A 26,345-nucleotide genomic window follows, 5' to 3' on the forward strand; every position below is an offset into this window, starting at 1 on the left:
AGGCCTGTAAAGTCCTGGTTGGACAATACTGGATCCTAGATGAAATAGTCTAAAAATAGGCCTATTGAATCACTGAAAAAGTTTTATTTATAAGACGCTGGCTAAGGATGAGTCTGCCAATATTCTGGATTTTTCGCTTTCTCTCAACAAATCCAATGAAAAGACCAAAACCAGCAAAGAATTTGTCTCACTAACAAGCATTGTCCCTAGACCTGAAAAAAGAACAAGACATGTGAGATTCATTTTTAAAATCAAATATTTACTTTAGCAGGCAAGAATTAGCCCAGGACTGACTGTCACAGACAGACCTTTGAAGTGGAGAAAAAAGGAGACAAACAAACATATTGTTAGTTGTGCTCTTTAAATGTGATTTGTTGACAATAGGAAAGTAAGAGTAACCCCAGTGCCCTTTAAAAGCAGTGCCTTATGCTGCAGCTGATGAGTAGTTTCATCATTAACATCAGGATCATCATTGTCACGGCCATCAAAGCAAAGATGATGTATCCGACTTCGATGAATGACAGCTGTACGCCTTTGAAGTTCTCAGCGTGGGTCTGTGCCTCGCTGATTTGATTAACTTATTGATGAATTTTCAGCAGAGGCTGATAATCACTGTATGTAGTCTGTGTGCTCCAGCTAGATACTGATTGTTTTGATGGGAAAGGAAGCATGTTAAGTCCCAGGTCCCTGGACTGTGAGCCTCCATTTAATCAAGCACACAGTGTTCACTCTCCCCCTGACTGCCCACCTAACTTATTTCTAGAGAAGTGAGCAGCTCCTTTTTCGAATCTCTTGACAGCAGACAACAGATAACTAGGACGTTTGCTTGAATTAGGGAGACAATGAAGCAGTTTTGGCTGGCTTAATAAGTGCTGAAGAAAATACAAGCCGTGCATACTGCAGTGTCTCACAGTCTCACACCAAACAACCTTTAATGGGCTCATGACATTATGATGACCGCCATCATCTGTGGTCGTCCTGACACACACAAGGCTTCGCTCCGATGTGGCGAGTGTGTCAAAGTGACATGACAAGCAGAGTCAGCAAGAAGACGCCAAACCGTTGTGTCATTTCTTGTCTCTTCAGGTCATTTGCAGCTGCGACTAATGTACTACATTAGAGGAGGTTAGTGTGTCTCTCAGGACTGTCCACTGCACTGCTTGTTTTATGGTCACATGCTTTAACGTGGACACGGTCACATTGTATCCTCCTCTAGACTGCAGGTTTTGGAAGGCAGAGCTTGAGGTTTTATTCAAGATTTACTTGCTTCTCTTTCTCTCCACTTGGCAAGCCTCTTATAATACATCTTATCAGCATAAGTGAGGTGGAGGAGAATGTTTCCCTGCCAACCAGAAAGACACCTTAGACTCACCCTATTTGCAGTAATGAAATTCTGGTGTTGGGAAAGGACACTGGGATACATTTCTCTGCTCACAGGAAGTGACAAATAAATAACGACTCTTGGTTTAATCAGGACAATTTTTACATCACAGGGAGCAAATCCCTAAAAAAAAAAAAAAAAAAAGGTGTTGTTTATGCCTCGAATTTAGCATTTGAGACATAAACAACTGAAATGAACTGCTTCCCTGAACAGCAATGTGCAGTGGACTAGAGCAAGAGGGGTGCTTGGCACTGAAGGAGTTTGGAGGATGGTTTATCTTTTTGGGCTTCCAAAACCAAATACACAAGAGCAAAAGCAAAAGGAATACATTTAACAGTGTTTATCTACTTTAACGTAAGATGCAATTGTTAGCATGTTTGCGTAGCATAACTACCTCATGACCTACAGGAGAAACCCAGCACTACTTCCAAGACCATGGGGCTCATCATTAGCTATAGCCAGTCCTCTTTATCTTTTTTTCATTAGGCCCACACTCCAGGAAGTTGTTAGCTAAGCAGTTACAATAGAATGAAATAAGGATGCTGACTTTTAGCTTTGCACATGCCATCAGTTTTTTAGCACAATATCATATGTAGCCATCAAAGACAACAAACACTCCTTTTATAGGATTCTCGTTTTAAATAGTCAGACATGTTTTCAACCAATTAATGGAGCTCATGTTAGCTTAATTAGCTTCAGTGGATCAAATCTGCCAGCAACAGCTGTCATTTCTTTACTACTATGAATTAACTGCATGTGCTGTGCAAGCACCGATAGCTTGACAATCATGGCAAGAGCAGGGATAGCAAACAGTAAACTGCTCATGAATTAACATAAAGTTCAAGGCTGTCACTTTTTGTGGGCCATGGTAGGAAGATTGGTGGTATTCACGGGATAAATGCAAGCTGTAATTAACGGGAACTTTTGCATTGTAGTACCAGCAGCGAATTAACTTTTCACAATACCCCAGCGTCTAAGCTCTGGAGTGATAAAACTAGCCTGTCTCGATAAATCTTCACTGCTTAAGGAAAGTGGACTGAAACAGTATTATGCTTTTAAGCCAGCTACGCCGAGGACTGGTCGTAACACACAAGTGAAGTTGCACTTCAGAAAGGTGCTTCACAGCACTGACTCTGTTGATGCTGTGACACTTGTGTGTGCATCTTCTTTTCTAGTAGCGACACTTGGTGCCAGTTGTAATATTTACAGGAACACTAACCAAATACTGCACACATGCAAGGATTATATTTCAAAGCCGTCAATGAGAGGTTATCTGATACACTTTACTGTAAACACTGTCAGTGTGTCATCTCCTTTTGGTTGGTGGCAGCTCAGTTTTTACTGAGCTCAGCCTCCACAGCACTTTCTCTGAGGAATGCAGAGTATAAAGTCCATGTCTGTGTGTTCCTCTAATGGTTTCAGAAATCAAGGATTTAAAGTAAAGTTAGATGCTTCATGTTTGGAAGCACTGGGGGAACACTGAACTATAATTGCTGCTAATGGAAAACACTCCTCATAACGGTGTGAACTGAGGTTCAGTCAGTCTGGGATGTGTTGATCACAGGTTCATCTAGAGACTTCAATGGTCTGATGGATTTAGACACATTGAGTATTTGCTTGTGTTTGTCTCAAAGAGTTGAGCCTATGACCATGTTTGTGTGGGCCTGTGTTCCTAACTCTTACCCATAAGGTCAGCTGAACCTCATTTTAAGGGCTACTATGAACTCAATGTGGATATTTCAGGAGTTTAGTTCAGATTTAGGCACCTGCATCACATGTTCATTTTTCCAACATTCACTTGAGCACTGATGGTGATAACTATATTCAGACCAAGATGTCTGTGTTGGTCTTGGTCAGTTCTCCACACTGGACTGTATGAGTCACATCACCTCAGCAAACAGAAGAAATAACAGAGGAAACTAGTTTCAGAAATGTCATTTGTCTTTATCTTTCACACTGGATTCACTGAGTAGTCTTATTGTTGCTTATTTGTCTGATATGTCATATTTACTGGGTGTCTTCTCTTTTGACAGGTGATGAGTGGGATTATATCATGTCTGAAGTACAGGGAACACTGGAGTTTTCTGTAGAGTTGCACAAGTTTCACAATGTGGATCTCTTTCAAAGGGGGTAAGCAATTTTTCTCTTTTAACCGTCTTCACAACAGGCACCTCTGCAAACTCACAGAACATATTCATGTCGATCGCTGATTTTAATTCTTTTGACTTCTTCAAAAAATTAATTGAATATGAACTGAATTGAAAAAACTTAAATTTGTACGTTACATAACAGCCCTGTACAAATGGTTTCAAAGTAAAACAGACTGTACATTGTATGAGAGATCAGCTTCAGTATAACTGAGAGGCATCACAAAATATTTTCTTGCATTCAGCATTTCAATATGAGAATGGCATTATATTCCTGCATTTCAGATCATCTTGGTCAATTAATTGAATAACTGCAAGTTAAGGACAAATTGCTTTGACATTTGCAAGGAATATATCATGCCTTCATTAAACCATTGGTTATGTGGTTAATACCTATGTGTGCACTGTGATATGAAAATGTTGAAACAGATGGGTGAATAGTAATGAGCATATGACTCATCCTGGAATGCTGAAAGTACAATTTAATTTATGGAGTAAATTGAGGTGATGTACCCATCCACCTCTCTCCCCTCTGCTGGACAAAGATTAGGCTGTAAAACTGACTCGGAAAACATCCGAAGAAAAAAAAAGAACGTGCTGAATGACTTCCATCTTATCTGGATGTTGACGTGTTTGTGCAAGACCCTGCAGTACCACACTCTTCACATGTGTTTTACAGTCCCATATTTCTGTGTTTTTGTCATCAAAATTTGTAGATATAGATATTGTGATTCTTTTGCTGGTCTATTCTCTACACTTCATATCATGTGGATGGATTGATGGATCCCTCTTGTGTTGCTGTTTTGGTTTTTTTTTTTTTTTTGGGGGGGGGGGGGGGGTCCTTATTGGAATCAAGGGTCTAAGGACGATGGGTGCCACATGTTGTACAGACTTTAAAGCCCCTTGAGGCAAATTGTGATTTGTGATTCTGAGCTTTATAAATACAATTGATTTGATTTGACTTGACTACCCACAAACCCCTCAAATTGTATGCCAGGACATCTCTTGGTCCATTGAAGTGGTTTGCAGTCAGCACGGGGTGAATACACCTATCATCAGCATTCAGAGCAGCAGATTACTGTGCCCTAAAAAGCAAAACACAGAAGTTACCTATATGGTCACAATTCAATGAAGATTAGAATCTGACTTTTTGATGTCATGATGGGCAAAAGCTGAAGCAAGAGAGCTTTATCAATCTAAAGCTAGCTGTAAGATGTGACATAAACAACTTTAAAGCTAAAGCTAAATACGGATTTTTGAAAAATAGCTATTTGTATAAACTCAGATCATGGTAATTCAGTTTGTTATTCCAAAAAATTCAGTGAAGAAGGAGCTAAATTCACAAGAAAACGCAGGGAACACATGTTGTTCATACTGTCTGTATGTATTAAAGGCCGAGTGTAACATCTGCATTTTTTCATTATGTAAGTTCTATGGCGATTATGTTTTGGAGTAAAATCATCAACCACCAAAATTGTGGTCAATTACCACTTTTCCTTTCTGCTTTAGAAGGGATGTATGGTAACACAATACACAGACATACACATTATAACACAGAAACAACAAATTTAGATATAATGGACTGCACCAGTAAAGGGAGTCATAAGGAGTGTGAAGAGTTAAAATCAGAACTTGTACTGTTGTAGCTGCATTTTTCATTATATTCTGTAACATGAAAAATGGCCATGTTTATCCAATGAAGCGTCTGCAGGAAGATTAAAATCTCTCATCTGGTCGGCCTCTGGCTCGCTGAAACAGCAGCTTTATCAAAATGATTTTCTCTCTCTAAATGGGATGGGCTAAAGCTTTATCATAGTAATCCCTTCAGCTGAGTGCACTAATATGTTTGTTTTTACTGGTTGCCATGTTGCTTCAGACAGCAGCAGAGATCTGATGTGAACACGAGAGAACTGGAACCAAATGTAAAGAAGACATACTGTGGAGTAGGAGTAGTTTAGTCACCAGGGCCTGTGCATCTCACCACACAGCAATATAATTGCTAAAATCAATACCAGACAGCTGCACACTTTGAAGGGCCCAGTTGTACACTGATTGCATTAAAAATTCAGATTAAATCTGATTTGATTTGTAAACAAGGCGATAAGCATGACACTTTTAGCTTTCACTAACAGAGGTAAAGTTAGAGCCTCAAATTGCTTCAGATACTCAAATTAAAGACCCAGCTGCATTTTCTTAATTCCATTTATTCTGGTTTAATTGTGCAAACACAATGTAAACTGCGCCATTGTCCTCCAGCATCGACATACTAATACATTGACCACAAGTCTATAAATGGCTGCTGGTGTATAGTTTCCAACCAGTTACTGGCCAGCGAGTTGACCTATTTCATTCCATAGACATCCCTTATTTATTTATCGACCTTCAAATCCTTCTCTGTGCTCTTCTCTGTCAAGCCTCCATCTTTAGGAGTGCTGCCACTAACAAACTGATGCGATGACAGTGTTCACAGCCAGGTTTTGGTCTCTCAGACTGCCAATGTGTCCCCTGAGAGCTGAGATGTGCATTTACACAAAACTGTGCTGACTTGAACTGTCAGAGTGACCTTTTCAGAGGCATGTTTTCCACTGCTGCCTATAGTCTGGAATGTCATGCAAACAATCCTTTTATAAGTCAGTAAGGCTGTTCTTGTCTAATTTCCATTTTCTAATTCTGCTGATATATGAATCAAATTGAAGCTGTAAAAATCTAATTTTCCAACTGAGATTAAATTCTCGTCTTACCTTAAATGTTTGCTACTGCTGTAGACTTGTATCACCAGTGTTCATCTGACACCATGTACAGTATACTTTACAGCCTTTGAATAGAGGTGCATGTCTTTTTCATTATTAATAACCATTTGCCCATTATCCTTTAATAATTTAGCTACATTTGTACAATTCATGGCTGATTTTGTTTAACATGACACTGTTAACTTCTCATCCATGTCGTGAAGAGCACTTCTCAAACTTAAAAGCTGCACGTGACAATATTTTGAGATAAAACCTGTCTTGTCAATATTCCATGGAGGCCACTATGGTCAATTTGAAGTTAGGTCACACAAAGGGGGGGCAACAAGGCAACACTACAGCCACGAATTGATGTAGGTCATAGCACCCGAAACACTTTGACATTACACTTTAATTTACCTTATGTCATGTAGGGATGAAGGTCGTTGAAGGCTGTTATAGGTTAAGTAGTGTGTTTGTTGGGAAATGATGATTAAATCAGATCTTTTTGCTCCATTTTTTAGTCTTATTTTACAAGTTTTTAACAGGGCTTTTAAAGAAGCCATGGAAATACCAACTTTCTTTCTCGGCCAAAAGAATTTTGAATACATCTGTGCTCGCCTCTCTTGATCAGCAGATTGTGTTATTTGCAGTCATATGTCCTCCTGTTGATGTACCACTTCAAACATTTAAAAAGGAAAAGCATATCACAACATCTTTTTTTTTTTTTTTTTTTTACTTGAACACCACAGATTTGTCGTACCGGCTCAAATAAAATTCTGGTCTCAAATATAGTCATCAGTAAAGAATGCCCACCCACACAAGTGAATCAGCAAAAGTGAAAGAAAGTGAAATAGCTGTCAAACAGCTGTCAGTGTAGAAAAAAGGTGAATTCAGGCAGCCTTTTGCCTTCCCTCTCTTTTACCTTGGTATTAAGTAGGACAGAATGAAGCAGCAGCACCTTTTACTATTCGCGAGTGATGGCATAAAAATGAGGGGCTTTCTTGATCACTCCAGGCCCTTCAGACATGAGAGTGTGCCAGTTTATTTAGCCCAAATGCGACTGTGATGCTTGTATGCTCCCCCTCAGGTTCTACCAGGTACGAGCAGGGTTGAAGGTCTCACCTCGAGTGCCCCACAGGCTGATAGCGACAACACAAGACAACACAGGTAAGGAGAAGTGACGTTCACGTCCTCACACATGCACTGTTTAGACATCTCACAGACAGTCGCCTCATAACACTGTCCTCATCTGCAGATAAGCTCCCAATTTTCTGTGTTGGTTCTCAATAATAGTAGTCTGTTTTTGCACTTATGCAGAATGAACCCCAGGAGATTGAGGATTTTAGGTTTTAAAGGCCGGAATTCATTTTCAGTCATGGATGGATGTTGAGATAATGGGCACGGACCTCTGTGTTCATTTTGTGTCTCTTTGATCCCCTTTAAACCTTGCATTAAAATGCATTTTGGATGATCAGTTAGTGCCTGACCACATAAAAGTAAAGGTGTAAATGCCCCCGAGATGCATTGAGGACGGATTGTTATCTGATTGGCCATACTACCTCCAGAGGTAGTCAAGGACGCATTGTGACTGAATTGAACACAAGTGTAAATGCAATTTATGCGTTTTCAGTCCTCATACAACAACTACGTGGGTGGAAATAAAACCTGTTGCCAGGCACCAAATGGTCACCCTCTTTTCCAGCTGTATGGCTAAGTGCAAGTGCATGTCTCTACTGGAAAACACCGGTCACAGTCTTCTGCAAATAGAATCTAATGTCTGTCGGCGGTAGTATGTAGGTGTGACACCTAGTCTTCATCAAGGTCATCACAATCCTCTCCCACCAGTCTTGACTGTATTCTGTGTCCAGATCATTCTCTTGACAGTGTTGGCACTGACCACAGCTGACATACAGGCAGCTGCATAAAACAGCGTTCTCCTGTGCTTTGGTCTTTGGCGTTCCAGTTGTTGAAGACAGCGTCTTCCCCTACTTCAAAAAGCAATCAGAAGTCCATACAATAGCACAGCTCCATACCTTTTATTTTTTGTTGTTGTTTTTGGACCCATGCAAAGAAGAGGAGGGTGTAAGAAGGAAGAACAAGAACAAGAAGAATCAGCTCTGAATGTGGACAATGGAGACACATATTGATAGCAGGTGTAAATGTAATCAGGTTAAATCATATCGAGATACAATCTGGATATGAGACACATTTTATTGCAAAGTGTAAGTGGGGTGTTTTAGTTGTTTTGTGAGACATTTCATGTCTCTTTGTGGTTGTTTTGCCTCTCTCTGTAGGTGCTTTACATTGCTTTGTGGTCATTTGATTGACTTTTCTGCAAATAATGTTAACTGTCACTTCAAACTGATATTCTGGCTCAGGGACCACTGACCACCCTGACCACTTGGGCCCCTGGGCATGTGCACAGAAAGCCCGTTCAGTAATCCATCCATGTATATGTAAAAAAACAAAAAAACAAATTGCTGTTTGGACAAAAACATCTCACAGACAATATGCTGTACATGAACTACAGTGGTCTAAATATATTTACTTATGAGCAGATAAAATAAAATTGTCCTGTATTGTTAATACTGACTGGCCAACAGTTAAATTTTAATCAACCGTCATCATGGACCTAAAACACTGACAAATGATGATATTAGCTTGGACAGGTTGTGGTCCATATCCCATTTGTCACAGGGAATTGAATTAGTCATGTTGTGTTGTTCATGCTCGTCTTTGAAGTCTGCGCTGAAACACTGATCTTTCAGTGTTTGGTGTTTAAGTTCATGTCAGAGCAGGTAGTGCCTTTATTCTGCACCTATCCTGGAACTAGAGAGCATAATTTTGCGGTATCATGTGGATGTCAAATAAGGATTTTTCTCTCCTTCTCTGCGTGTTGTCATCTCACAGCGTCATTTCTTCATGTCTTGGCTGTCTTAGCGTTCTGACATCTGTGGATTCAAAGAGCTTCAATTAGAGACATGACGAAGGCTTTTCTTAAAATAACGCAATCCACAAATGCCAGAGCAAAGCGACCATATAGTTCAACATCTGCTTATTGAGATGTTGTGGATTTAGCTCAGAATGCAGTAGAGTCTTTAGTTTTAATTGTGGATAAAAGACAGAGAATGAAAATAACCAAATGGATTTTTAACACAGGAAGTAATGGTGTGTTCTTGCCATCGTCTCAGCTATAGAGTTCTACATAGAGAATGGGAGTGGTGTCTGGGAATTTTATGGCTCTATCTTGTCTCAGTGATTTATGATATTTGGCTGACTATGGCTTCAAGACTGACTGACACACTTTGCAGAAAATCTTGTCTCTCTAATGCCTTCCAAAATGAAATGGTGATACAATGATTTCAATTGTGTAGAATGTAAATCAGTTTCAGTTTTCTTAAATCCAATATCATTTTCTTTACAATTATTGAGTTGTCTGTTTTCGGTTGTGTCTCAGGATATTTACACTTTGTGAAATGAATAAAGCTCTATTCTATCCTGTGCACAGGGGAAACATTTTGCTTTTGTCTAATAATGAGGGATTTAAGACTGAATTTGACAGATCAGGCTTTTAGGTCCAGTGTGCAGGGTTTAGTGGTATCTAGAAGTGAGGTTGCAAGCAAATGAAAACCCTTTTCTCACCCTCCACTACAGTGACTGCTAAAATTTTGAGAAAGGGCAACGGCCCTCTCTAGAGCCAGTGTTTGGTTTGTCCTTTCTGGGCTACTATAGAAACATAGTGGACTCTGTGGTAGAGGACCTGCTCCCTCTGTAGATATAAAGAGCTCATTCTAAGGTAGCCAGAATACAACAATTCTAATTTCCAGGTGATTACGGATTAATGAAACTGTAATTCTGAATATTATATTCCATTTTCTATCAATAAATCCCCAAAGTCCTGCACACTGGACCTTTAAAGCAGTGCAGCATAGAGCATAATGGAACAGCTCATCTTGAAATGCCTTTCTTCATAGAAATCCAGTAACTTGTGACTGGAACATGGAAGTGGTACAAATCTTCACTTTTAAAAAAGTCATGTCATCACAGCTTTGTTTCTTTATTCAGATACTGTAGATAACGAGCAAATTTGAATAAAAACAGCACTTTACAACATGCCCTGTATGTTTTACATCTTCCAATTCAATTACTTGCTGATGCTTTCTATCATAAAAATCCTCACGTCTTGTCCTCCTTTGTATTCATAGGTTGTGACACAGTGTTTCTGAATCAACCCAAGCGTTAAAATCTGAATCTCTGGCAATGCAGGAACGAGTTTCACTGGCAATACTGATTCGCAATAATAATGGCTATTTTTAGCTTGTCAAGACTGGAGCACTGTGTGTGCGCGTGTGTGTATGTGTGCGCATGATTTCATCTAGCTGTACTTGTGAGGACAGAGCAGCCCACTGTTCTTATGAGGACATCTTTTGGAGTGTGAAGACATTTAGGTCCTGAATATGATTTCACGGGCAGATAATGTGTCAGCTTAAATGTTCTCACAGTTATAGCAGAGCCAGTGGATGTGTGTGTGTGTGTGTGTGTGTGTGTGTGTGTGTGTGTGTGTGTGTGTGTGTATGTGTGTGCACAAGTGGTGGCAAGAATGCGGCTAATCGTGAAAGCGATGTGTCTCTAAGATGTGATTCATGTCACTTGGAGTGTTTTCTCCAGAAACACAGGAACACCAGTAGGAAAGAGCATTTCCTTTACCTCGTTAGTTCATGGCCAAAATATAATATATTAAATTCCAAGTGATAAAAATAGCAGTTCAGTAGTCTAGCTCTTCATAGCCTATTTTTAGAGTGCTAAATGCAGGAGGTGCAGTTTTACATTATGTCAGGTGAGGATAAGAAGATAGAGCGCAGTCCAGCCGGAGGAGGCTTCAGTAAAACAGAGTTTTGTGTCTGTATATTGCCTTAATATAGTATTGTTTAATACAGACACATCTGTTTCAATTACCACAATATACTACTATAGTCAATTTTATTAGTACTCATTCTAATTCTATAAATTATATAACCAAGATTGTGATAATACCAATGGTCAAATCAAATCAATACTTGTACATGAAAGGGATCCCTCAGCTCTATTGAGCATTTTAGGGTCACTACTTGTGTTGCTTTACACTCACTGGTGGCATCAGCTTTGTTTTCAGATGACAGATTGTTTCAGGCCAAAACCTCTGATTAAAACGCTGCACCAAATTGCGGACAGACAAAGTAAGCAATTAGCTGGTGAACACACGGGAGTATCCAGCTGCTAAAGAGCCATATATTTCCCTCATGAATTGGTAGAGACCAAACCAAAGCTAACAGGAGAGTAAAAATTGGACTTATCAGGTGGACAGCAATGTGACACCCAATGAAAAATTATGTTGCTCTGTGTCTGCCCTAAGTGCAAATAGAAACTGTTTACTAAAAACTACTAAAAACTACACCATACCACCCTAATAATAATATTTCGTTAGTTTGGCCCCAAGTTGTCTAAAAAAAAAAAAAGAAAAAGAAAGGATGCTTAACCTTTCTAAGGCAGGGGGATAGGAAGCAGGGGTCTGGCTTTGTGCAAGGTGGAAAAACAGCCTCCCAAACAATACTTCAGACATGCTTTGTCTTTTGTTCAACCCATACATAAACAATCTGTGGTTTTCCTATACGAGGCAATAGCATAAGTGGAAAGAAGGAATACTGCAGCAGTGTGCATTATAGTGAAGATCATATCCATATTGTAATTGGAAGGCTGCCCCCCCCCCCCCCCCCCCTTTTGCAGCTCCTTCCACAAGGTCATGTATTAAGCCTGCACACCTCCAGGCAGGATCCCGAGCATAAATGCACCAGCCAGCGCTCCAGCCAGAGACAGGAAATACATTCATCATACAAGGACACAGGAATTAATCCCTTACTGTGTTCTGTGGGAAAGTGTATGCTTGACATTTCAATTGTCTGTGCCCCTCAGACAAATGAATTTTGTGGGAAGGATCATGCCACATACTCGACTGAAGTATTTAATGACTGTGATTCATGCACAATAACGCGGTGATTTTCAAGTCAGACTGTTAACTGGGAGAATTGGCTTGCTGTTTAAGGTGTCTCATACTGCACGGACTGAGATTCTCCCTCATATTAGTATCATGAAGAGAAATGCTGCGTTTTGTGTGTTTTACTAATACTGAGTGACAGGCACACAGACAGTGCACTCTCACACACAGCAGATGTAGAGCACCAGAAGCTGTAAGCAGATTATTTCCAGCACAGACTCACTTTGGCTAAAGCTTAAGGGCATTTCAGCGGGTTTTAATGTGCAGGATGTGATAACTCCTCAACACCTGCGAGAACCGCGGGACAGGACACCAGAATGTTCAAACTGGGCAGGTTTGATGTATTGTGAGTTAGATGTAACTCACTGTAAACATGAGTGGGAACACTACTAATGCATTCTAATCACATTTATATCCAAGAACAACAAGAAGAGTGTGGAAATAATATGAACAATTACAAATATTATATATAAATATTTTCACAGTGTTAGCATACTTTGGTATGTAGTAAGTCAAAATTTGAATTAGTATCTTATTTGTGAGTATTTTTATTGCTGTCATTTATAGATTCATCTATAGGCAGAGGTGCTATGTCATGGGCAACTGGACTTGCTTTAAATTCTTGAAAGCTCTCTAAAGCGACATATTCAGCATTATAACATAATAAATTCTAGCAAACCGGTAGCCAAACCAGGCTAATCCAGTTGTGCACTGCAATCTTGGTGCCAACAGGGCGAGTGTCCTGCACGGTTCCTCACCCTCAAGCACAGAGCAGGTCGACAGCTCGGTGAAATTGTGTTCCATAATGTTTTGGTCACTTCATTTGGTGAACGCATCCCAGATAAATCTGCCTAAAATCACACAGATACCTCTTTTCATGTTGTGGTGTTCACATTTATTTGGCATTTTTCAGGCTTTTACATGTGATCACTCACAGTATGTCCGCTGTGCTGGATTGCATTACCTTGTACAGATGCTTCTTTCATTTTTTATTTTTTTTTGCCTTTCCCTTGTACAACAGCATTGCTGTCAATTGCAAAGCAGAGAGCTCAGCAAAGCGGGTCCTATCAAGGTTGAATCAGTGCTACAACCCTGATTCCAAAACATTGGGATGTTGTGAAATATGTAAATAAAAACAGAATGCAGTCATTTACAAATGAACTGTGTTGACCATCAGCTCAGTGTTCCTGAGCTCATGTAGCGATATCCTTCATACAGTAATGTGTTCACTAAGTGGTGAACCTCTCTCCATCCTTGCTTGTGAATGACTGAGCCTTTCCAGGATGCCCCTTTCATACCCAATCATGATACTATCACCTGTTACCAATCAACCTGTTTACCTGTGGAATGTTCCAAACAGGTGTTTTTGGAGCATTCTACATCTTTCCCAGTCTTTAGTTGCTGCTGTCCAAACTTGCTTAAAACATGTTGCTGCATCAGACTCAGAATAAGCAGTTATTTCCAAAAATCAATGAAGCCGAGGAGGTCTTTGTACTTTTTTCAATTGAGTATATGTCAAAAAGGAATAATCACGTTCTGTTTTATTAATGTTTTACACAGCATCCCAAATTTTTGGGGAATTGTGTTTGTACTTCCTTACAAAATGTAGTGCTTAGTCAATCCAGTTAAAAAAACTAGCGTGTGTGTGTGTGTGTGTGTGTGTGAAAGCAGCGAGGGCAGCTGCAGCAGCCACAGTTCACTGATTTAGTAACTTTGACCACACTGAAGGGCCACCCTGCACTGGGGAGAGGGCATGGAAGCACCTGGGGGAGATCGTGAGTCCTTCACGGGTCAGCCACACAGAAACAATCATTTATGCTAATTCCTGCGCACAGTTTAGAGTCTCTGATCCCCCTAACTTGTATGTCTTTGGACAGTGGGTGGAAAGCCAAACAAGCACAAGACATGAACATGTTAGACATGAACAAAAACATCAAAGTCACATTCGTCTGGCTGTGAGGCGACAGTGCTGACACAGAGATACAACTCCTTACATACAGCACATACCCAGAGGGATTACTCTGTCTCTGTCATACATCCACCAAGTCTTTGACAACAGTCATGCTCCCACACATCTGTCATCCTGACTGGGGCTGCTTGATGCTGCAAGTAGTGACAGCATTATCAGGAGGAGGCCTGCGGAGAGGGGGAGAGTAAGAATGAGACAGAAAAGAGCACAACCTCAGCAGGGGACTTCAAAGACCTCTCACGGCTCGCAGCTGGACAGCAGCTCTGCCTCAGTGACTGCAGCCCTGCCAGAATGCGCTAGTAGCTAAGAGTAAACAGTCATCATATCGCACACAAAAGTGCTGGAACATGGGAGATGGAGACAATCGAAACACCAGGGGTCCCATTTATCAATCATGGCTACACACAGCTGTGTGCATAATTGTGCTGATTTATGTGCATAAAATCCAGTTAATCTTCCTGTGCTTGAAAATATGTGGACATTTAGATGTACTTCATGACCATGTGGACCAAAAAATCCCAGTGTACATTCTGTCTTGTTCTTTTGTACTGCACCACTGAGCACTCGATCCGGAGGCTGAGAGGGTGAGATCCAGAGCATCTGTTAGTGTAGTGTAATTAGGCTGTAGTATTATGAACATTTGGGTAAATTTGTTTTTTACTGAATTAACTAAGAGATTTATTTCTTTTGTGCTGAAACCAGTAAAAAAACACAACAATTTAAAAGCCCCTGAGGCACTACAGGGTCTTAACCTTATTAGCTGTAATGTTGTATGTCCGCAACTTTAGAAGAATATTTCAATGTACTTGGTCAAACTAGAGAGTGTTATGAAGTCTGCATGTCTTTGCACAACATTTTTGTTACTAATAGTCGCACTATTTAGTGCAATAGAAAAGTTACTCAAGAGGGACAATCTTACAGTCAGTTAGCGAACTTGTTAGCTCAATAGCTGTGCTTAGTTGTAAACAGGAAAATAATTAGATCTACTTTATTCAAAAGACGTATCCTATTGACTCATTGTCTCATAAGTCTCTGCAAACTCTTTTGTGGAGACTTTTATACTTGAATGCGGAGATGAAATAAAAGAGGACTGAAACACATAGCTAATATGCTACAATAGCTTTCTTAATTTTGAATTCTCCAGCTCTCTTTCCCCTCACAGCTCAGCACTGTCAAGACGGCTTGCTGTGATTCAGTATTACCAATTTGCAGATCAGAGGTCCTGAAGTTGAACTCTGCCTTAAAAATTTGTGTGGATTGCGTTGCTCCTATGAGCAAATTCACTAATTGAGATCATTATTGCAATGGCTGAAATTTGCTGCAAAATTTCCACCTTTTTCATGCTGCTGTGAGCAGGCCTGTAGAGGACAAGATCGATAGCACTCTTATGTCAGTATGCTAAATAGCCTATGAAGCTGAATGAAGACTGGAAACAGAATAAACAGCTACCAGCACTAATGTTCAGTAATTTTCATGTTATATCTTGCTTATTTAATCCTTGCAAAAACAGAAATAAAAATGATGAAGTTGCACTTGCAGTTTCACAGGGAGTAATGTACCAGACTATTCCTCAGCGGGGCACACCGACTTTCTAACTCCTCTTAAAACTATAACTTCATACTAAGGGGTTCTGCATGGATTAAACAAACATGATGTAGCATGTTAATTAGTGAGCTTTAGAGTTGTTTTCTTTGGACAGAGCCAAACTCTCTGATTCCAGTCATGCTAAGCTGAGCTAAATAGCTGCTGCCTGCAGTGGCATGGATCTTGTCATCTAACTCAAAGCAAGGAAGAGAAAATATCAAAGTACTACTTCAAGTTTAGTAGGACTTAGTTCACCACATATTGCATTTTGGAGGCGTTTATGCAAATATTTTAACTTGATCTATGCATGGTGCGTGGTGTTCAGATGGTTCATGGAATGCACTTAACTCTACAGGATATTAGCCTTATTTCATCATAGTACCTGTTGAACTGAAACATTGGGAAAATGGAAAGCTAGAAGCCGAGCTGAGAATGTAGAGACATTAAACACGAGTTAGAGGAGACATGAGCCACTACTGTAATACTAACACACATTCTCAAACCTGGATACACTTTCACAAATCTTAGCACATGTTTCCAGATCTGAATATACACAACCAGATCCCTCACCAGTCCAGTAAACATTTGCAAATGTCAGGTAAAGCATTCACAAGACTCGTTATGCATTTTCAAATCTGTGTGCACATTCACAAGTCTGAGCACATGCTGCAAATATCAGGTCAAGCACTTGCAAATCAAAGGCCTAGTTTTATTTCTGGTTTTAAAAAACACATATTCCTTAATTCATGTAAAATGAATGAAACATTCAAGCATTGTTGTGTAGTATAAAAACTGTGCATGTTGTGACGTGACTGACCGTTGCAGTGCATCAGTGATAATGTTATGGTGCGTGTTTTTTGTGTCGCACATCAGGAGAATGCAGCAGCTTCACCTCTGCAGGGGTTTACGACGGCACCGTGTTCAGCCGGATATTTCAGATCCTTTACAGAAATGAGGAGATTACGGTGAACGACTGTATGATCTTCAAAGTCCACCTGCTATTGGATGGAGAAAGGGTGAGTCATGCTGGTGACATTTTCTGTACACACACACACACACACACACACACACACACACACACACCACTCAAGTAAAAAAAAGGAGCAGAGAGAACAGGGGATGCCATTTGGCTGCTTGCATATTATCAGTAGCCTGACTCTGAAATGCGTGACAGATGACTGCAGTGAAAGCAGCTGTATAATAGTTCAATTAAATGTCCATTAATTGATGCATTTTATCATCCTGTGTTCCCTCCCACACAACTTTCTGGTCCCCCCTCCTGCCACCTGACACAAACAACACTCCATTTTCATAAAAGAGCTTTAAGGCACTTAATTAAAACAGAGATGTAACATAACTGCGCAATGACGGAGTCATATAATCATGCTGAATAATGGAATAGTAATACTGCGTTGTCATTTGTCAAGTGGCTTGAAATGTTAGTGAGTGGACACTTTTGTTGAATAGATTCTACTGTTGCTCAATCTGCTGCTGTACATTTAGCAGATTTTCAGGAAATAATGAACATAGTATATATTAGGGATCTATTCTCATCTATTATCTCCCTTTTTACACATGCAACTGCAGCATTCGGGCTCTCAGTGCTGCTGTGAGCGCTTCAACCTAAGAGTTTAATTTTTTGGCAAGAAAAAGGATTAATCAGATTTATCGTTAAGCTTTCTGGAAGGGGTTCAGAGTCCATCGATTGCTGTGCTTCACAAACATAGCGTGGCCCCTCCCTGTACCAAATACAGACATAGGCCGTTCGTAATGAGCTGGTGAGCTTGTGACAAAAGCGAAGCCCATCGGCCTTAAATAGGGGAGAAATCTTTTCAATTTAAAATTCAGTTTTTCTATTTAACCAGAGATATCAGTGTTTGACATGGTGATAAAATGATTTCATGGAATTTGGGCCCCCAAAGCAAAATAGTGCCTGGTGCCCCAAAAGGGCCAAGGCTGGTCCTAACAAGCAAAAATAAGTTAAACTAATTTTTAGCAACAAGGTGGCAAAATTACTTGTAGAAATCAAAACAAATTGATAAAGATTGAGTTCCACAACTTGCCTTTTGGAATTAATGTGCTTTAATTCACAGACACATGTAAATTGCCTGTTCCCCAGACTGCCCATGTTCAGCTGAAATGACCGGGCGAGTAAACCTGCCAGACAGTTATTGATGTACTGTCCTTTACGGTTTCACCATGGGCGCGACCCTGAAAATCCACTCTGCCTGTTTTTGTTGTTGGGAGCCACCGGAGCTCAAATTGATCAGCGGTGACAGCGATGAGACAGGCCCGAGGCTGCGGTGTGGGGGAGTTAAGATGGCCCTGCTCAAAACTAATCGTCCATATGATAGGCATAGCTCACACACTGACATTACCCCGCACCACAGCTGCGCTCTGACATATGTCTACGGCATAGATTCCTGGACTCCTGCACAAGGATCCCTGCTTCAGTCACAATGTGGTTATTCTGTTTCACATGACTCTGTAGGAGTCCTAAATTTAGAAGATTTCATTAAATTTAGACATGCATGTGGAGGTGTGGAGACAGAGGAGCTTAAAGCATATCAAATTTCAGCTGTAAGCTCTCCCGCAGGCTCCCCACTCATTAACCTTCCGGAGGTTATCTGCCGCTCACAGCTACAGATAGCACAGGCAGAAATAGCCCCTTATTTCCCATGTGCACCCATATGTATGCTTAATCAATCAGAACATCAATACTGGACAGAACTGCAAAGATCTGCACGTGATCTGCACAATGTGTGTGTACGTTTTGGATAAATAAAAGGAGAAAGAGAGGAAGAACTGCGTCTGAGCTTTATTATAATTAGCAACGCTGCACCTCAATCTTCAAACGACTCCACTTGCGGCACTGCCTTTGTAGCTTGCTGATACCTTTTGTTTTCCCAATTTGTTTTTCAAATTTAAATAGGTGCTCCTTGTCTCCACAAGCCGTGATGGTCTATAACACTTTGAACATGAGAGTAATTTAGTCTTGTTCGACCTACATCCGATTGAAAGAAGTGTTTGTAGAGCACGCAGAGAACATAAACACATCATTAAAGAGAACTTTGAAGTGACTAAATCAGCATTGCAAACAGGATCCATGCCAAATAGCATTCATCTAGATCTTACCATATATACTGTAAGTATCCATCATGTCCCTGTTGGTCGCCGTTTCTCTCCATTGACATGCCTCTCGTGTTCATCCGTCTTCTTCTTCTTCTTCTTCCTCTCGTTTCATTGGTGGGTGCCATTTGAGGGAATGACTCCTCATTAATAGATGCTATCGCTGATGTTCTACATACATAAATGCAGTAAACACATCACATTTTTATTTAGAAAAGTTCAAATCTGGGAGATTTACAGAGAAAATACTGAAATGGGAGGACAGCAGGAGAGAAGGTTAACATAAGGACAATCCCAGGAAAGGCAGCAGGGTTGCCAGATCTGATACAAAGGGTCACTGAAAGGTTTGATGATTCGAAAAATGACCTGAATCATATGCTGTGTTCCTCACAGTCATCAGATCTCAACCCAATCAAATATCCATGGGAGACTCCACAACCATCATTAAAACATTAAATGACGACAAAACTGCAAACATTACCTGGCAGTCTGTATCAGAAAATTGGGGAGAGAGAGTAACGGTCTTTCATTGACTGACGTACCAATGTTTTGCAGGTGGAGGAGGCCTTGAGTGAAGTGGACTTTCAGCTGAAACTGGATCTTCATTTCACGGACAATGAGCAACAGTAGGTTTCTTTATGTGTCTGCGTTTGAGTGAGAGAGAGAGAATGCTACACTTTCCCCTTGTGCAGTTTTTATGCAAGAGTGAGAATGCACACTCGGCATGAATAAGGGTTATTATGTCCTTTGGCTCATAGCCATCTCTTTAAGCACCTGACCAAAACATTTCTGCCAGCAAAACATGATTGCTATGATTTGTCTGTTTGCTTGGGACAACTAGAAGAAGAAATTGGTGGTTTTGCATTAGCATGCATGACTAAAGGTGTCATTTTTGTTGGGTCACTGCTCATGTGATCAGACAGTAGTTTGCGTTGTGATTGTGTGTTTAAATGGTCATTTCACCACCACACAGGACTGACCTATGGAGCTCCTTCTCTGTGTCACAGCATGGCATAGTATGCTTTCTTTTACTAGAGTCTGTATGACTGTAGCATATCCACTAGGTCTCCATTAACATTCCAGTCAAGATGCAGACTCGGGCTGAGCGATATGCTAAAAAAAAAAATCACATCATTATATTAAATACTGCGATTGCGAAATCAGTCCCGATTTTAGTGGGACTGGAAATTTTTGCATTTCAGTTTCACTGAATGGAACATAAAAATGATGATGATGCGATTTTTGCTGGGGTCTCTGCCAAAAGAAAGATGTTCCCTTCCGTCTGGAGAATATGATTTATAGGCCGGGGCATCTCTGTGGCACCACAGCGCTTCATTTATAATGATATGTTGTGACATATTTTGCGTTTATCAAAAAATTGCAGCTCCTGTGAGGATATGCATATTGCACCTGGCCTTACTGCCAGTTTGATAATATTTCCATTAATTGTTTAGCCCTAATGCAGATTTGTCTCTCTCTCTGACTCTCTGACTTTTTTTTCATCGCTGCAATTATAATATACCTGTTGTTAATGCTGATGTTAGACAGTGCCCCGGTTGAGTGCACACCATGTTTTAATGTCCTTACTACAGTGGCTGAGTTTGAATCCAGTCAGCCGACACCCCTTGTTTTCCCTTTTCTCCCTCCCTCTCCCTGACTTTCCTGTCTCTTTCCAGCTGTCTCTATCATAATAAAGCAAAAATGTACCCCAACCCCCTTCTTTTCTACAATGTTAACTAAACTTGCTTAGTTTGTGTTTAATTAATCTGCAGTTTTGCATCAGCATTGTGCAGTAGAACTGAAATACAGTCTCAGTTAAGCTGATTTTCAGTTGTTTTTTTAAATCTATTGGTTTCATTTTGTTTTATTTGTGGTTATCTATTGCTGTTTTTCTAATAATTTTGTTGTTTGAGTTCACGTGTCTGTTTAACTGTTCAATAGGAATAAAGACTAAAGCAGAAAAAAGTATTTGCCATTTGTGTATGAGTGTAACATCATGTGTCTTCTTTCGTTCGTCAGGCTGGCGGAGATAGTGACTGTCCCGCTGATCAGCAGTCGGACCCTCAGCCTCCACTTCCACCCGCGGAGAGGCCTCCACCACCACGTCCCCGTCATGTTCGACTACTTCCACCTGTCCGTCATTTCTGTCTCCATACACGCTTCACTGGTTGCCTTACATCAGCCACTAATCAGGTAGAGTTCAGAGGGGCTTTGCAAACATTTACATTTGGCAGAAATTTAAATTCACACAAAGCACAAATGCTTTTCTTATACAATCACAGTTGAGTTTGTGCTAAGCTAACAGCTCTACGAATTGGGTGAAAGTGCAGCTTAATTCTTTAGTTTTCCAGCTGACTCGCTTTAAATTGGAAATCCTGGAAAAGAGTCAAATAAACTTGACACATGATAATGTGCTAACAGACTGAGGCGAAAGCTTTATGTTCTGGGCACAAAGTCCAGTTGATGATCCATGGACCTAAAGAAACAACATATTTTCACAACGATAAGATGATGATAATGAAGGATAAAAGGTAAATTTAAAATTGGGACTAACTGATGAGCTGACCAAATGGAACCCTGTCATGGGTAATGTCAGCCCTAGCCGCTAACATTAGGGAAATACCACAGTGGATGTGCTAGGGAACGTATTCTGCTTTTAAGGTAACCTGTAACCTCACTAATGGCTGTGTTCAGTTAGTTAATGATGTGCCTCTTGGTCTCTGACTAAATGTTCGCTGAACATGCTAGGCAGCTCACTTAATCCATTCATTACACGTTAGCGGTTGCGTTTTTTGTTTTGGATAAAGGTACCACTCTTAAAAAGCAGAATGTCGCTCTTACTATCTTTCCATGCCCATCACTTTGGCTCGTGGACAAATCCGAAGCTCGGCCGACCTGCTGTGCCTACCTGCGTTTGCTAAGCTATGATTGGACAATGTTGTTCAGGGAGAGGGTTTAGTGAACAGGGAATTAGTCTTTCTTGCAGATGATTGAATTGTTGAACTGTTTACACTGGGGAGATTTTGAGCTTTTGAGTGAAAACTGTAATTGCAATCGCATCCAGAATATCAAGAACAGAAGTCATGAGAATGGGCTGCTGGCACAGTGTGTGTTTTGGCAGTCACAATTAAGAGTGTAAACACTTATCTGATGAATTCAGCTGTCAATATCATAAACTCGGTGTTTAGCCATGCATTACATAGATTACTGCAGCACTTGATTGATTGGAATAGTAGCAGCTCCCATCGCTCAGCTTATCTGTCTTCCTTCACACACACATACACACACTCACCCTGTCCCTGCATGTGTCCTCCCTGTTCTCTCTGCAGCTTTGCACGTACAGGGAAGGGCTCCTGGCTGGGGAAGGGCTCGCCGGAGAGCGCGAGCGACCCATCTGCCATGTCTGTGGAGAACCTTGTGTTCGGAGCTGGCTACTGCAAGCCTGTCATCTCTGAGGTATGTTAACCTTTAGCAGTTCAGCTGCGTTCAAACAGAACGTCGCAGGCAGTGAAAGCCCATTTTGTCTCACAAAGCTTAAAACAGCTCAAAATGAGCCGAGCTGTTCCCATTCGGCTGGTTGTTCCCTTTTTTGTAAGCAAGCAGATAAGTGCCAAGTGATGACGTCAACATGATCTCGGTTTAGGGACAGAGGCCGGTGGATTTGGTTGTGATTTGTTTTGGCATGTCATCCAGAAGCAACAGGATTCAGCCCAAGAGCCGGGCCCAGAGTAATTCCAATCTGGATTACTGATCCTAGACCTGTCTTTCCCTCAGAATCAGTCATCTGTTTGGACTCCATGGAGTCTTTAGGCTTTAAGACCAGAGGCCAACACAGAGATTATTACTTTGCTGCACCATGGCTTTTCATAATATCTGATTAACCCACCTGCCCAGGCATGTAGGCTCCAGGCTTAGCATCTGGAAGTGATAGCAGCTCCCCCTGGAAATGATGGTGTAGTGTTGTCACCTCCCTCTCATGCCTCTGTATTCATTCACAGTACAGTTATGATGTAGAACTGCATGATGACAGAAATGATAATCCAATTACTTTTATCATAATTATTAATCTTGATTGTATATCTTTTACTTTACAGGAATTTAATTATTGTATTACCCTTTAATCACCTTAACATACAGTTTAGTTTCAGTGCAGCATTTCTCGAGTGGCAGCAGCTGGAAAATCTTGTCACTCTTATCGTTAATACATAAACAATTAACAGCTTTATCATTTTGCAAAGCTGCAAATCAAACAGTCTGATCTTGACTGCGCTCGGCATGAAACCAAAGTTTCTCCGAGTGATAAATGATCATTCTTTCAGGTTTTGTCTTTCATGTTCGGCCAAATGAATCTTTTTTACAGATAAGAACTGTATCCCAATTCCATACTACATACAGTAGTAAGACTCCAGTAGGGTGTATTTGAAAACCTCTGGAAAAAGCTAGTAAGTGGACCTTGAGTTCAACAAGATTTAGTTCTTAAATGTTAGTTTTCTGAGATCTTCTTGGATCAGTTTTATAGCTATCCACTATTTGTTTGAATTCCTTGCAGCTGTGAGTAGCTCCTCTATTCTTACATGTGCACGGCATTGCAGGAAAACACAACATGTCCCAAAAAGATGCTACACGCATTATGATCATATTTTCTGAGTATGGCGTGTGTTCACACAGCAAAAGGCCGTTGATTTTGGTTGGTGTACAGTGTCCACCCACAACGTAATGCAACAATGCACAAGCATTTCCTGTTAGTATAAAAAGGTCAAGTATGTTCATTTTTTGAACACTAATTGCTAAAACAGCATACTATGACAGTATGTAGTACACATCCTGACACCATTCAATACAATTTGATCCCATTTCCAGTGCCAACTTATTATACCAAAACCTGCTTAAAATTTATATGTAGTATGGCCTTGGGACACAGCAATGACACCCTTTTTTTATTTAACCTAAAAAAATTAATTTTCCACAATTAACAGAATAAATGGTTTTTGATGTAGCTATTGTCTTTAATCAAAATCATCTCTCATCTATAGTTTTCCCTCGTGTTACACAGTTATCCCAACTTGTGTTCAGTTATAAAACTGCTGGTCCCATTTTTTCCGTCCTATTCTAACATGCATCTCTCATGTCCCTGCGGACGTCACAGTCTACACTGTAAATGTTAATGAGCGCCCTGGTTGCCCCCCACCCTCCCTCTCCTGGTTTTTACTCCCACCCCTGGCTGGGCACTTTAATAAGCTCTGCGTTTAGCCGAGCAGGGGGGTTTCGTTTGATCACGGTAATGAGTTCTGCTCACAAGCGCCACGTACCACATAGCTGCAGGTGAAATCTGCACAGAACGCTGCCTCCTCCTTCACCTTTATTAATTTAAAGCTTTTCACCTGCGGCTACACTACGTTTTCACACTTTCCCCTTTAACAACACATTTCCTCTGAGTGTTATGTTGTTATTTCTAAGAAAAATCATATTTTGTGGATTTCCATTGATATCAGGGAAGGAAAAAGTTCCCTCAGTGGTATAAAAGGAGATTTAGAGTGCTTGAAGTGGCATACCTCAGAATCTTTGGTCTTTTTGGTGAAAATAAAACATAGTTGTTGAGACAACTTAAGTATCATGTCAAATATAATATATCTTCCTTCCCAGTACAAAACATCTGTAACAGCAGCAGTGATTGGACGCTTAGCTACCACGACACACTGCAATGGGGAACTGCAAAAGTTGCACAAACAGCAACAAACAACTGTCATAAATTCCCATGTCAGGTGACTTTGAACGTGGGTACATCCCAAGCATTGTCAGCTCAGAGAGAATCTATGGTTTTAGGATAATGACTACTTCATACTGAAAAATAGCTATTTTTCTCTGCCCTTTGGTCACAGGCTGATCCAGGCAGGCCTCTATAAAGGTAAAAAGAATTATGAAAGTAAACATACAGATGTTCCTTCCTGGTTCGGGTAAACTGCACTGCTGCAATTACAGAGCGTGCACAGGTATGATGATAGGGCCGGAGACTTTGCTAGCTTGGGGCAAATTACAGCACATCCCCAGATACTCAGGCATCACATGCCTTTCAAAGCTCAGAGCCCCACTGGCGCTACCAAAACATCCCAGCCATGGGAAGAACTCACTGGGTAGCAGCCTGTTTCAGGTCAGAGACCAGTGGACGAGTGCAGTCACTGGTCACAGTGAGTCAGTCTGTATGTTATTATGACGGTTGATGTGTGCAATGATAGTTGTTAGGGTCTTGAGTGATTAGTTCCTCAGGAAGATAAATGAGAGACAAGATTCTAGCATGAAGGCTTTGGTGATTGTAGTTGTTTGGACAGAATTGTGTGTTATACTCAATAGATTGCACTAATGAACAACTGGTAATATTTCTGCTGCATCGTTAGAGAGCCATCTACTGGAAACATGGTCCATATTACAGCTTATATTGAGCTGATGCTCAAAGGCTGGGGAGATTGGATCTTTATTTCCATGAAACGTCTCCTCCTCATCAAACTGCTTGCTTCTTTTAGCTTTGCAGCTCACTTGGTATTGTTGGCATGTTTTCTTGTACGATTTTAGCTCAGCACATTATATATACACTGCTCCTTGTTTCCTCTACTCATCAAACCCCAGAAAAATGTTGATGTCTTGGATTCTGGGACAACTTCTCATACTTGTGAAGCTTTAAAGGTCGTAACAGGGATGTGTTACATCCTCCTCACGCCACATACACGTACTGATCTGCTTTTACAACTCACAGCAAGCTGTGTTTAGGGGCCATTTGTTTCTAACATCGTATTTTATCTTCCAAGGAATTATCTTTCCTCCTTTCAACACATGTTTGGTGACAAGTCTATACAACTGTTGCAGAGGCAGCTATAAAGTTCAAGTCCATGTCCGTTATTAAGGCAGGCCAATTTCTGAGAGGTGACTACTGACCTACATAGTAGCTGACATTTCCTCTGTGTCTCCTTCTCTGCAGGGAAGCTTTTATGTGCCCAGTGAAAACTGCCTGCAGAGAGCTCATACGTGGCACCGAAGGCTCTGTCGCCTCCTGTCGGTCGCACATAGAGGCCTGCACACCTACTTCACTGCACTGATGAAGGAAATCCCACAGCTCCAGCAGACCTCACTCGACCCAGGTGAGCACATGCAAAGCGCTGTATTCAAAATTGAAGTTTATTTTTAAAAATCATACAAATCATGTTTATCAGCTTATCATATATTTTGGTTGAAAACTGTAACATGTAATGTAAAAAGCTGCTGCTGAATAAATATAGTTGAGTACAAGTATAAGTTGTAAGTGCCAGAAAATGGAAATACTGTTAAGTGAAGTAAAAGTACCACAATATTGTACTGTACTTGAATAAATTTAATGTCTTACTTT

At 40.6% G+C, this 26,345-nt stretch overlaps 1 protein-coding gene across 2 annotated transcripts in view; it reads left to right on the plus strand.

The window, feature by feature from the left end:
* fam135b (family with sequence similarity 135 member B) overlaps window positions 1-26,345 on the plus strand; it is a 46,446-nt gene that overhangs the window by 3,094 nt on the left and 17,007 nt on the right. The window contains exons 2-8 of one of the 2 annotated variants that reach the window (XM_076754180.1): window positions 3,415-3,511; window positions 7,345-7,424; window positions 16,715-16,857; window positions 19,526-19,596; window positions 20,990-21,163; window positions 22,300-22,426; window positions 25,941-26,100. In XM_076754180.1, the coding sequence (XP_076610295.1) occupies window positions 3,435-3,511; window positions 7,345-7,424; window positions 16,715-16,857; window positions 19,526-19,596; window positions 20,990-21,163; window positions 22,300-22,426; window positions 25,941-26,100 (832 nt within the window). In that variant the 5' untranslated portion in view covers window positions 3,415-3,434. The remainder of the gene's footprint in view (window positions 1-3,414; window positions 3,512-7,344; window positions 7,425-16,714; window positions 16,858-19,525; window positions 19,597-20,989; window positions 21,164-22,299; window positions 22,427-25,940; window positions 26,101-26,345) is intronic. The other variant, XM_076754181.1, reaches the window with a different exon arrangement.

The sequence above is a fragment of the Chaetodon auriga genome, chromosome 17 (assembly GCF_051107435.1).
Source record: "Chaetodon auriga isolate fChaAug3 chromosome 17, fChaAug3.hap1, whole genome shotgun sequence".
In the NCBI taxonomy this organism is placed as follows: Eukaryota; Metazoa; Chordata; class Actinopteri; order Chaetodontiformes; family Chaetodontidae; genus Chaetodon; species Chaetodon auriga.